General features: G+C 36.5%; 1 protein-coding gene across 5 annotated transcripts in view; it reads right to left on the reverse strand.

Annotated features, from left to right (window-relative positions):
* LOC117342707 overlaps nucleotides 1-14008 on the reverse strand; it is a 145550-nt gene that overhangs the window by 52352 nt on the left and 79190 nt on the right. For all 5 annotated transcript variants that reach the window (XM_033904922.1, XM_033904921.1, XM_033904924.1 and 2 more), the window contains exon 2: nucleotides 3099-4826. In XM_033904922.1, the coding sequence (XP_033760813.1) occupies nucleotides 3099-4826 (1728 nt within the window). The remainder of the gene's footprint in view (nucleotides 1-3098; nucleotides 4827-14008) is intronic.

Consider the following 14008-nt stretch of genomic DNA (forward strand, 5'->3'; position numbering starts at 1 on the left):
TATCCATTATCATGGGTGTCTGATCCAATCAAATAGATTTACAACAGACACAACAAAGGCTGGCTTCTCACCAACTTACTGACCACATACTAGACCAATGATGGACATTTAGAATGGCTATAATCTCATCATCTGGAGTGACCAGTAGACCAATGGTCACTATAACACTGGACTGACCAGTAGACCAATGGTCCCTATAACACTGGACTGACCAGTAGACCAATGGTCCCTATAACACTGGACTGACCAGTAGACCAATGGTCCCTATAACACTGGACTGACCAGTAGACCAATGGTCCCTATAACACTGGACTGACCAGTAGACCAATGGTCACTATAACACTGGACTGACCAGTAGACCAATGGTCCTATAACACTGATATGGTCGAGTATAGTGAGGAATGGGATCAGACATCTGTCTTCTACAAGTCTGTATACATCAACTCCCCTCTGGGATAAACCGTTAGCTAGAATCCATCTAAGAGTTTGAAGGTCCTGGGTGTGAATCCTGGTCTGGTACTTGCATTTTTCCTTTGATATTACATTGTTAGGATATTGTTTTTCTGTGGGAAATTTATTTTTACACAAAATTGTTTTTCTAACTTCAATGTTGAAGTTGTGCAGTAAGAAGATTGAACCCGATACATCCCAAATACAAATTACTCAGCAACAAAACCTTTTAGCCAAGTGTGCTGTTTGGGCTAAAACATCAGGAACAAAAAGCAACTGAAGTGCCATACAGAAGAAAGACAACACACATAGCCTTGATAGGGCACATCATATGTAACCAATTAGTCAGGCCAACACACAAGTGTCTGAGGACAAAGGCGATGAATGACTACATTTATTGTGTGTGTATAATTGTTGTGTATCTGTATATGTAAGGGAAACATCTTCTTTATAGCAGCAATGAACAAGAGCTTCATTATTTACTATTAGATAACATGAGCAATAGGAATATTGCAGTAAATTAATATAAACTGACATTTCATGAAAGGTGGTAAGATAATTCTAAACTGTACAGTTTGTACATTGTCTGTCACTCTGGTGACACATAATTAGTGTGAAGGTTATTATCTCATTTCAATATCGCTTCAGGGACTTGTTTTTTGCTTGGAGCTGAATATTCTATGCAATGTATGATGTTATGTAGTAGAAATTTGATTTGGTTTACCAGGTAATCAAATTGTGAACATTAAACTGATTATAACTGTTTCAGAATTCAGAATCTATAAGCTAGAAGTTACATTAGACTTTGCATTTAATCTCAATTTTGATCAGGAGAAAAGTAATTTTTTTTTCTAATTTCTAGGTGTGATATTAACACTGCATATAACCATGATCTACATAGAATTGTAATACCTGCCACAGCACATTAGATCTACAGAGAGTTGTAATACCTGCCACAGCACATTAGAAACTGGCTGTAGTCTCATCACTTAGAACCCTCACTCCAGTACAGAAACGATGTCTAATAATACATCGGAACAGTTGTAGCTACACCGTTCTAAAGCTTTGTATGATAGGTATACCATCATGATCATCTAGCAACACCTACATCATCATCCAAGTGTCCGCCTCACCTATAACAGTCATACATACCCTGTCTAACACATTGGCTTGTGTTTTCACAACTAACACCACTCCAAAGCCAATCACATCCTGTCAGAGTCATTATGAATCCATTTGGTTGAAAACAAGTGAAGGATTTTCATAGGTACCCAGCAATTAACTTTCGTAAAAAAATAAGATTTTGTGGATCATCCATATGTTGTCACCTCCACATGTGGCCCCAGTTTTATCAACGTGCCCTAACTTAAGGAAATCCCTAAACTTAAATGTTCCATAGGAAATCATTACAGAATCTAAGGAGAGTTCTTTATCTGAGATTTTACCCTTAAATTAATAATGCTTTCCTATGGAAATTTTGAAGTTACAGGATATCCTTAAGTTACGTTGATGACACCGGGGCCAGATGTGGAGGTAACAACATATGGATGATCCACAAAATCTGATTTTTTTACAAAAGTTAATATGATGATGTCATCATATTTCTAAATACCATAGTTAAAATATGTGACATTTCCAAACGACACACAATATACATTTCTTTGTGAAACTTTACTGATGAGAAACAATTTACCAGTATACTCTATTATAGTACAGGAAAATGAGAAATAGTTATAAGCATTTCTGTCAAACACCAAAAGACATTGATAGACTCAATACCATACAAGATAAGTATGGTACATTATATGGTATAGGCCTGCCTAAGTTGTATACAGTACAAAACAATCACCATCATTACAGATTTTTGTCCTAAATTGAGAAAACATCTCCTCATTATCGGTTACATTTGTTCTAATTGAGATTCAATGGAAATTCATTTTTTATCATTTGTATCTCTTTTGTCAATCGCAATCATATCTGGAAGTATGATATTCCAATTCTTGGTCAGGTATTGCAAATTGGCCATCCAGTAGACCCTCTGGGAGTCCTAAGATCAGATTTGACTCTTAGGATACATGAAGCATTACCTGTATCACAGGCAAGGTAAAAATTATCAGTAAATCCTGTATGACTATATAAATGATTTGAATGACCCAATCAAATCCAAAACAACCACCAGACTGAATAGAAAGAAAATGCATTACACCTAAATGTGTCCTCTATTTTTACAGCCACACACCTAGCTTTAACAACTCCATCACTGCTGGAATGTATGCTGAAATATCACTTTGTAACAGTTACCTTTACCATGTTGCTGCCTACACTAATGTACCGCTTTATCAACACTATTGAGTCAGTGCTGAAGTGTATGCTGAAACACCACTTTGTAACAGTTACCCTTCTTGACTCACTGCTGCAACATACACTAGTGTACCACTTCATCAACACTTATTGACTCTGTAATGTAGATGTATATATATATGCAGAAGTACCACTTCGTAAACACTTACCTTGATTGACTCGCTGCTGTAATGTACATGTATATATATATGCAAAAGTACCACTTCGTAAACACTTACCTTGATTGACTCGCTGCTGTAATGTACATGTATATATATATGCAGAAGTACCACTTCGTAAACACTTACCTTGATTGACTCGCTGCTGGAATGTACGCTGACATCACGCTGTATTCCACTGTCGTTGCTGTTACTCGATGTCATTTCACCCTGACCAAGAGCCGAGAATTTTTCCAGGTCCTGACTACTAGATCCTGGCGTCGTGACCGAGGACTTTGGTCCGTCAGTTTCACACACTGTACTGGCAGCACTTATCAGCGAAGCACTGTCTACATTAGAACTGGTCAGTGAGGAACATGTCGAAATAGAATCGGTGTCCATTTTGTTGGGTGAATTATCCATAGTTAATTCAAAAGGACTCTCCTTAAGAGGTGAACTTGGAAGACTCAGATTTGAGTTTCTCCGTGTGATGGACATTAAGGGTGGTTTTGGACTGATTGGGCGTTTTGGATGATTATCTAACCCTAGCAGAGCTTTAACATTAGCAGGATCATCTATTGTTCGTGAGGATTGTAAAACAGATCTGCGCGAAGGTATACTGTCACTAGTCCGTCTCAAATTCAAATTGTTAGCACTATTACTGGTATTCTGCACAAAAAGGTCCGCAGATGTATGTCTCCGACGAAATTTCAAACTTGAGAATGGAGAATTTGGAGCAGATTCACTCACTGCATGGATATCCAGATCACCTTGAAAAGCAGCTATTGGAGGAGTTGGGGGTTCATCAGAGTTAGTCTTTGCAGGACTTAACTCTCCCTTTTCCTTTTTACCTGTAAACAAACCTTTTAGGGACATTTTCTTCATAAACGATTCCTTAGAGGATTGCTCACCTTTGAGATTCTTTTCATTAAAAGATTTCCGTTTGAATATAAGCCTCTGTAAAAATCCGGGACTTTTTGGACGTAGTTCAATACTGCCAATACTACCCGACCTGCTCAGACTATCCCCATCCTCCTCCCCTGTACTACTGGACCGCGACTTCATCTCTAATGCTCCTTTCTCTGTTGCTTCCTTGAAACTTGAATTTCGTTTCAATTTGCTTTTTCCATCAATTTGATCAGACATTTCACGGAAACTCTTACTTCGCCGGGCTTTTGCGTCCCGTAAAGATTTTCTAAGTTTCCTCATTGTGGAGTTTGGATCAGTGTCTTGCATAGACGTCAGCTGATTTTCATCCACTGACAGTGGTCGAGGAAGTCTACTACCATTTTCAGGTTTATTCCGCTTTTGAACAACTTGTTCCGACACAGTTGTGTCGTGTTCCTGATCGTCATCCTCGGTGTCAATCACAGTAACATTTCCATCATTTCTGAGAAACACATCAACATCCTCATTGTTCACATCCTCAGAATCATCGTCGTAATCATCGTCGTCATCACACAAATGTGGATCAGAATATGAAATACGTTTGAGATGTTTCATGTGCAGGTTATTATCAACTGTGTTCTGTTGGTCATTTCTGTCCATCGGAGACTGGATATTGTCATGGTCATGTGATCCATTATACGATCCGTTTAGAATGGGAACATCCTCCGTCCCATCATAACCAGTCTCAATTACAAAATGGCCATCTTTATAAACAATCCGAGATCCCCCGTAGGACAGTGTTCCTGTCGGAAGACTGTGACTACGGTTGAAGGTACGGGATGGAACCGGACTTTTGTTGCTATGGTAACGTTCAGCAGACGATGTGGATTTGTGACATGGTCGTCTTTCCTTTTCATTTTTGTTGTTTTTCACATTTGCATTGTTGTCATCACCTGCATTCTCCTCCAATTCCACAATCTCGGAAAGTAACTGAAACAACAAAAAGATATGAATTAATAGCTGGTAGGCAACATCTATATAAATATAAGTCATCATTTGTTGATCATCTGCCGACAAGAAATGTAAAATACATGTATAAACATTCACCTTGTTTCCCTGACTATATCTATCTATATAAAAACTCAGCCCAATAAATGTAACGAAAGTATTTCAGAAACAATCTCAATCACATGTACAGGAATAAACCAAAGACAAAACTCTGTACCATTTTCCTCTGGAATATTCTGATCCATACTGATGTTGGAGTGCACAACAAAACACTTTGTTTCCTACTGTGCTGTTATATAACTGTTTGACAAATCTCACAAAATGTCGCCTAGTGAGACTCAATTCAGTAGAAAGTCCCATTTGCCTGATATCAGTAAACTGTCATAATTATCTGGATGTATATGTCAAAACTTTTAACACCAAGCCTTTGTTTCAGTGAAATTTACGGTAAATAATCTTCAGTTCCAATATCACAATACTTGTAAAGATTACAAAACATTACTTGATTTTAAACAAATAATAGTATAACAGCTTATTAAAACACAAAAAAAACCACGACAACAAAAACACCCTCAAACATAGATAGATCATTCAGTCAAATGTATCAAAGAAATGAGATTTAAAACTATCAAATGTTTGGGATGGTTACTACATGTAAGGAACAGAAACACTTGTATAATGGGTTAAGGTTCTAATACATGTGTCAGACAGATTGCTGATGTATTTATAGACCTGCTGCACAAAGTGACAGTTTGGAAATTTCATATGTACATGTTCTACTGCAATATGCATGTCAATTAGTCTAGTTAACTTTGTTATGTTTTATCTTCCTTTTAGTTCTCCAAACATCAATGGAATACTTGGAAGTAAGTTAAGAATTTGATACATTTATCTCCTATTAAGCCTATATATAACCTGGCACTAAAATCTAGGTATTTTTAAAAAGTTTACAATATACCATTCAACCATAATTTCCAACTGAAGCAATGTTTTATTCCAAGTTAACTCAAATTTCACACAGAATACTATTTTATTAAGATAACTTGTTCTAGTAGGTCTAATTTAAATAATTGATGTGTTTTCCATAAACTCTGAAACATTCACCAATCTAACAAATATATCAGAGATCATAATTTTCACTCTTGGATTATAATTTCCTTTTTCGTTAATATAATTCCAGATACATCAATCAACTCTGGATCACTGAATCACTCGTTGCTGTTACTAAAATTTGAATTAAGAATAACTTACCATTAATTAAGAATTATTTAATTTATTACTAGAACTTGTCGTTGATTAGTTCCTTAACGAGGTTGATGGCTGCTATAAAAAGTTAAGTGATCCTAGACTTCTAAGACTATACAGCCAAACATCAAACAGATATACCATAGCTTATTTAAGATGTGATTAGAAACTTTCAAACTAGCTCCCCCCTTCCTGCATGCCCCTCCCTCCTCCCTCCCCATCTCCTCTACTCCCTCCTCCCTCCCCATCTCCTCTACTCCCTCCCCCTTTCCTTTCCTCCCTCCCCATCTCCTTTCCTCCCTCCTCCCTCCCCATCTCCTCTACTCCCTCCTCCCTCCCATCTCCTTTCCTCCCTCCCCATCTCCTCTACTCCCTCCTCCCTCCCATCTCCTTTCCTCCCTCCCCCTCTCCTTTCCTCCCTCACCCTCTCCTTTCCTCCTTCCTCCCTCCCCATCTCCTCTACTCCCTCCTCCCTCCCGTCTCCTTTCCTCCCTCCCCCATATTTCTGTCTGATAATAAGCACAAGGTTCTACTGGAGGGACCAATTCAATTTGCAGTTCCCAACAGGATTTTACATTAACTGTTTGAGTAATGTGGGGCCAGTAGACAGGACAATCACTGAAAACAGACTGGATAATTCATTCTCCTGGAAAGTTAAACTGAAAACCAAAATTAAACACTGTCCCTAACTCATTGCCTTTTAATTGCCTGAACAAGTTAAGGAACATACACCAAACACTTAACTTTCTGTTGTAATAGATTTATTGTGGTAGGCCCCTCATATCCTTATAAATATTAACTTACATTTATGGGGAAAAGTGCCTGGGAAATATTTGGAGAGACCGTCACCTAAACAGTGTTTTTTTGTATGTTACCATATATCTGTCACCACAACATGTATCTCTACCACAGCAGGCAAAACACATAGTAATCTTTCTCTACGTAGTGTACAACTTCACAGTTTCAGTCTCAAAACACAGCAAGTTTGAAAGGTATATTTTGAGTATGAAATAGATTTTTATTCAGAAATGCCCAGTAGATCTTTTTGTCTTCAGAGGAGCATTTATCAAAATAAAGAAATATTAAATGAAACATCACAAAATCTTAAGAGTTCAAAACATTCTTTGATTCTTGTTATCAATATTGTTTAACAATCTACAATATTAGTATCAACTACAGTCAGTAGAGATGTGATAAATGCACACTGAATCAGTTAAACAACATCGTTTTTGTTGCACATTGTATTAATAAATAAACGTCATATTAATGAATAAATTATGAGTTCATGTCTGAGCCCATGAAGGTTTACTGAGCCCATGTCTGGTAATGAGGCTGTAAAATAAGCCCATGTCTGGCAATGAAGCTATAAAATAAGCCCATGTCTGGTAATGAGGCTGTAAAATAAGCCCATGTCTGGTAATGAGGCTGTAAAATAAGCCCATGTCTGGTAATGCGGCTGTAAAATAAGCCCATGTCTGGTAATGAGGCTGTAAAATAAGCCCATGTCTGGCAATGAAGCTATAAAATAAGCCCATGTCTGGTAATGAGGCTGTAAAATAAGCCCATGTCTGGTAATGAGGCTGTAAAATAAGCCCATGTCTGGTAATGCGGCTGTAAAATAAGCCCATGTCTGGTAATGAGGCTGTAAAATAAGCCCATGTCTGGTAATGAGGCTATAAAATAAGCTCATGTCTGGTAATGAGGCTGTAAAATAAGCCCATGTCTGGTAATGAGGCTGTAAAATAAGCCCATGTCTGGTAATGAGGCTGTAAAATAAGCCCATGTCTGGTAATGAGGCTGTAAAATAAGACCATATCTGGTAATGAGGCTGTAAAATAAGCCCATGTCTGGTAATGAAGCCTTATTATTACTATAGGCATCCTATACATATATGTGCTTCCTTATAGCCTAACTATCACTGTAATCCCCTACACATAAAAATATTACACCAAAGCTCCTTAAAGTTATTAATCCTCCCTCCAAAATATGCTGTGCCTTATAAATTAATACATATTGATCCAGACAGAAAGAGGGGCTGATCCCTAAGGATTCAGAGATCCACGTAAGGATTCCAGCTGTGTTAGTCCCCAATAACGGTTCATCAGCCCTTCAAACAGCCAGATAACACCCCATAATGACATAATGTTATCACTCCCGTCACAGATTACACAAGTTATGTGTTTTCTAAACAATGGCTGTCTACGTGTGTCAGGCACCCTGAATCAATATCGACCATTAATTCTATTAGTGTGGTACATTCTTGTCCTCCAATACAAAACTAGCTACACACCAATATCTGATTGTCAAGTTATTTATTGTTTAATTCTTGTTCTGACAATTCATGTTCGATTCAATCCGACCTATGTCTCAATATTACGGCCACTTTGCACTGTAGGAAGAAATCGTAAATCCCATCAGAATATCGTCTGTTTGTATTGTTCTACGTTAATGCTTTGTAACTTTGATGTATGTAATGATACTTTGAGTAACATGCCTGATAAAACTTCTATTCGAGTACATAAAAATATCAAGTTCTGCCGTCGACCATAATAAAGGTCGCATACACTTTAGCTCGGAACATTTGAGATAAATATTGTAATGACAATGATGCCCAGAAAAACCAAAATGGTGTTATTGTCATAGGACCAGTAAGATGTAACCAAGGTCAGTTAGGAATGGTCTGACGTACTTTCCATTACCCAGAATTCCCTTGAGTTTTCCATGTTTGAATGTATGTCTCTGGTTATGACTCAATTCACTAGAGTGACCGTTGTCTACAATGAAACTCACAGACTTGTCTGGAGTAGAATTCCCCAAAAGAGTTTTTGATCAAAATGCAAAGAGCCAAGTTCTAAAACTTTCAGGAATTAAAATTATGAAATTTCCAGCAAGTACGGTACTAAAAAGTGGCAAAAGTTAAACTTGTTACACTACATCAAAACGTCAAATCGCAACTTTGCCAGACTTCCAGAAACGAAACTATCAGCATTTTAAAATACTTTTTTACAACAGTTTTTGCTTGGGAAACTAATTCATGTATACAAAAACATAACATCTGTGTATTTTTTCCCACCAAGTGTGGGGTGTCACTAAATTGAGTGAAAACCTACTCCACTTGACCTCCTCAGCTTTATACAACCAGAATAAGATCCTCCTGGACAAGTGTATCTAACCACTGTCTGTACTGGGTCCTACTTTGTAGAGTTCATCTGAATCTGACTCCAATGACTGCAATTAACTACAGAGGCATCAACAATATGCTACTATAGGTATATTAACAAAATCTAATTATATATAAATGTTTTAAATGTGATTCTGGTAAAAGTGTTTACTGTAATAATATTGGCTTTTTTCTTTCTTATTCTTACACTCTGCATGTAATACAATGGAATCTTTAAAATGAAGCCTTTTTAAAGATTTACAATCCTTAGAATAGATCATTTTTAAGTGAGTATTGGTACATACAGACTCCTGGAATAACCCAAACAAGCAGTATACATTGTATCACAGGAATCCAGCCCTGGCTTCTATCATCAATATTCCCCAATTAACACAAAGGTATTCCTTAATCTTAAGTTTTCACAGGAAAGCATCATCAGGTTTTAAGTTCTAGTTCTGTAATGCTTTTCCTATGAAACATTACAAAAAAATAAGGAATTTTCCTTCAGTTAAGGAATGTTGATGAAACTGGGACCTGATTTTCACAAACGATTTCCTACAAACTGATCTGGATATAACTAAGCATTTGCCTCCATCCATGTTGTAGTATTGTAGTATATCGTTACTCTGATTCTCCTTCTTCGTATATATTTAACAGTAGATTGTTTTAATAGGAAGGTTATAATATAATGTTCTATCATTGTTGTTAATAAAGCATTGTTCCTTAATGTAGTTATTCCTATAATCATAACTATTTCAAGCACATGTAGACTTCCTAATTATATTTACAAGCACACTAACAGACTTTCCTAATTATATAGGTCTTGCTGTAGCCAAGACAAAAACAATAAGCATTTTTTTCTGATTTCTCACAACTTGTACCAAGTAAACAGGTCTAGACAATTTTATGCCCCAACTGCAATGACTCCCCAAATCTACAATGTATTTGATGCCAGAGTAATTCCCAAATGTCCGGAACACAATATCAGCCATATGTGTTTAAAAATCATAAATCTGTAGTACCCACAGCTACTAGCAATAGAAACTTTATTACAGATCATGTTAACACGCACAAAACCAGAGGAAGACATGTGTTTTCTAATGAGAATCAGTGGTAGATGTTGACTGGCCATACCTCAGCAGTTTTAACCTATAGAGCACCCTGTTTCCAAGCTCAGTTTTGAGAGATCTGAGCATGTAGCAATGGAGCGAGCTGTCTCCCATTGCCATGGTGATGACATGCTTGCATGGTTTGAAAACCAAAGAGCCATTCCTTTTTAAGTTCCCCTGCTTAAATCAAGTTTACCATTGTCATCATATTCTACATTAATTTCATCACAATAACAGAAATGTGTTCTGTAATACTTCTCAGAACCGTTCAAAACAAAACTGATAAGAATCTGACATTATCAAATTTTTGTTCAATTTTCAGTCTGTTGACTAAAATCTTTTTAAACATATGGTAGTTCCTTATTATTCAACAGTTAGGGTTATTAATAGTTTGGTAATGGATCATAAAATCACTGATCCACCTCATAACCTATGGTTAAATGTCAACGTTTCTGTAAAATATTGTTTTGTATTGTATTTTTACGCCCATTGACAATTTGAGTCATTTAGTTCTAAACAACACCAGATCAAATGGATGTTCACAGAAAGAAAATACATCAAACAATCTTATTACAAAATCAAATTGATACAAAGTAACATTAACACACTCTCAGGACTTCAAAATGTGTTTTTAAGGAGCAAACCTTATCAGAAAGTTAATAAGCATACTTTAAATGTCACATGATCCATTACAGACCTATAGAGTAAGAAGGTGATTATAGATCTCATCTTAACAGTCAATCAAATTTTCTTTGCTAGAGTATCCAAGTACAGCCCGTTTACAAGTAGACCAACAAAAAGGGGAGGATTTACATAATCTACATCTGTGTTGAATCATTTATAGTGTACACACAATATACATAGTAAATATTTATATACATTTTTACCTGTAAATGGTCAAAGTTCACTAATTTAAATATTAGATTATAACACAGGTGACTTTCTGTGAAATGTTACATAAACATAATGTCAGCAAGTGTCATGGCTTACATTAACAAGTTTTACTTAATTACGACAAATACATTTTCAAGAAATGCTGACAGTTATCATGATTCCTGGAAGCAGTACATTCCGTCACAACAGGACCTGTCTAAGTACAATACTGTGTTATAAAACTCTGACAGGGAGCTGATATTTACCTCACCTATGTCCAGTAATGTTTAACACTGCCAACAAAATTTGCTTAAATAATAAGCAACAATCTTTACGTGACAAATATCAAAATTACTTAATACAGTTCCTCACAAAAAAGTTGTATTGTTTCATGAAAACTTCTGGAAAATGTAGATATTGATCTACATAATACATGTATATCTAAACAAAACAAAACAAACAAATAAAAAATATCAACTTCCATCCCTGGGATATAGAGTCACTACAAATTGTGATAAAAGTTGGATTAATATAAATGTAAATGCAGTGATTGCTTTTGGTCAAATATGCCTTCATTAAGTATTTAACCATAGACCCTAGAATATATTAAATCTTGGACACGTTCATTTGATAACAACACACCTAGATCTATATACAGCAGGACTGATAATGGATGGGCGGGATTGGGTTCCAAACATATTACAAAGACTGGAACTTGTATAGCCTTGCGTGTCCGAGACTTCGTGATTAATAGGAATAACCAGTAGTGTTTAATTATAACGTAGACCGGAGCTGAAAGCTATTATATGGACCAATACATCACCCAGGGACATCCTCAGTAAAAACTGGAGTGAATATTTTCTGTAGATTTTTATTTTCTATTTCTATATAGAGATGTGTATATTTCTGATAAGCACATCTCTTCCTACACTTACTATGATAAGTATTGAACCAGTGCCAGACATATTGTGCTGACTTAAAGAAATTACAATACAACACTGCTCACTGGTTAAAGTTCCACAGTTTTAACAGTTTCAGATCTAACCTCCCTTGTAGAAAATGAAACAAAAAGGTTTTAACACTTAGAGTTATTTCCCTTGTCAATTCATCTTTCCATTTGATGGTGTCACTACCGTCTCGTATTCACCAACAATGTATAACTTGTAGTGTAACGTTTAACGACTGAAGTTCTCTATCGTTACATAAAAACAATTATAATTCTGTACGGTACATCTCGGGACATGATTTATGTGTTATACTAACAGAAAAGGACTTACGTAAATCATGTTTCAACAGAAGCAGTGAATTAAGACAAAGCATAGCGTGCTTTATTAAGTACTGCATATGATAGCTATATTCGGTGTCTCATAAATATTCACATAAAGAGAATAATTCTGAACAAAAAAATCCACTGTGTGGAATCCAATGTTGACATTTGTATGGTAACTAGACCTACAATTTAAATCAGTGACATTCAGATCGAATACGGAAGGACGATTTATTGACCAAATTTAGGTTAAACTGAACAACAATCTGCCACAAATGTACAGAAAAAATAGTCTACTATAATCTTACATTCCAATAAATCGTGTATAATACCAGGAACAGATCAATTTGATAATCCTTTATATAACAGTTGGAATCCTGTACTGACTGGAGTCTAATAACAGTCATTGAGGCCAGTATTATTGGTGGAGTATATATCAGGTTACACCACTGGGTATTATAATAGATTGACATTAGGGGGTTATTACAGACTATTAACTAGCTCTATCGGTTTAATTAACACAGCTATGGTCTCATTACTGAGTTACTGTGATTTGATTATGGATCTGTCTATAGAGTGTACTGAGAGAGCTGTCTGGTAGAGCTCCTCTGTCAGAGCTGTACTCTTACCAAATATTTTGTTTGCACAGAGGGCTTACTATGGCAGAGCTCATCCTATCAGAGCTCACTCTTACCAAATATTTTGTTTGCACATAGGGCTTACTATGGCAGAGCTCATCCTATCAGAGCTCACTCTTACCCAATATTCTCTTTGCACAGAGGGCTTGCTATGGCAGAGCTCATCCTATCAGAGCTCACTCTTACCCAATATCTTCTTTGCACAGAGGGCTTGCTATGGCAGAGCTCACCCTATCAGAGCTCACTCTTACCCAATATTCTCTTTGCACAGAGGGCTTTTTGTGGCAGAACTCACCCTGTCATAGCTCACTTTTACCCAATATCTTTTCTATACTGGGAGTTTATTAACTTATGTGGCAAAGCATTAGGGCTCACTTTTTCCAAGTGACTTTTATGCACAGGGAGCTTTCTGTGGCAGCAGCATTAAAGCTCACTCTTACCAAAGCACATGGAAACCCAATCATTGTATAGTAAAAAAGTACCACTTCCTAAGCTTAAGTACACTTCCACTTAATACCTGGAAGCGTGATCAGTGAAGGGTGATGGGAGGGGCCAATCGTTACATAGTTGCGATGCTATATTATGACTACTGGTTCCCAGATCCTATATTATGACTACTGGTTCCTGCTGGGTACAATGGAGTAAATCAGATTTGTTTGACTGTCCTAGGAAAAGAGATAAGTACGTACCATACTAAATCCTAGACTATGGAGTATGTGTTATATCTGAAGTTTTCAAAGTGAGAGTAAAAACCTAACGAAGTGTACTGGGGTAAAGTGACAATGTATTTGTTTATCAGAACCCCAGATATATACTGTCTGCTGTCCAATAAGAACATCCTTCTTTGTATTAAAAATTTCATTTGATGTGAC

This window comes from Pecten maximus, chromosome 14, assembly GCF_902652985.1.
Source record: "Pecten maximus chromosome 14, xPecMax1.1, whole genome shotgun sequence".
NCBI classification, from domain to species: domain Eukaryota; kingdom Metazoa; phylum Mollusca; class Bivalvia; order Pectinida; family Pectinidae; genus Pecten; species Pecten maximus.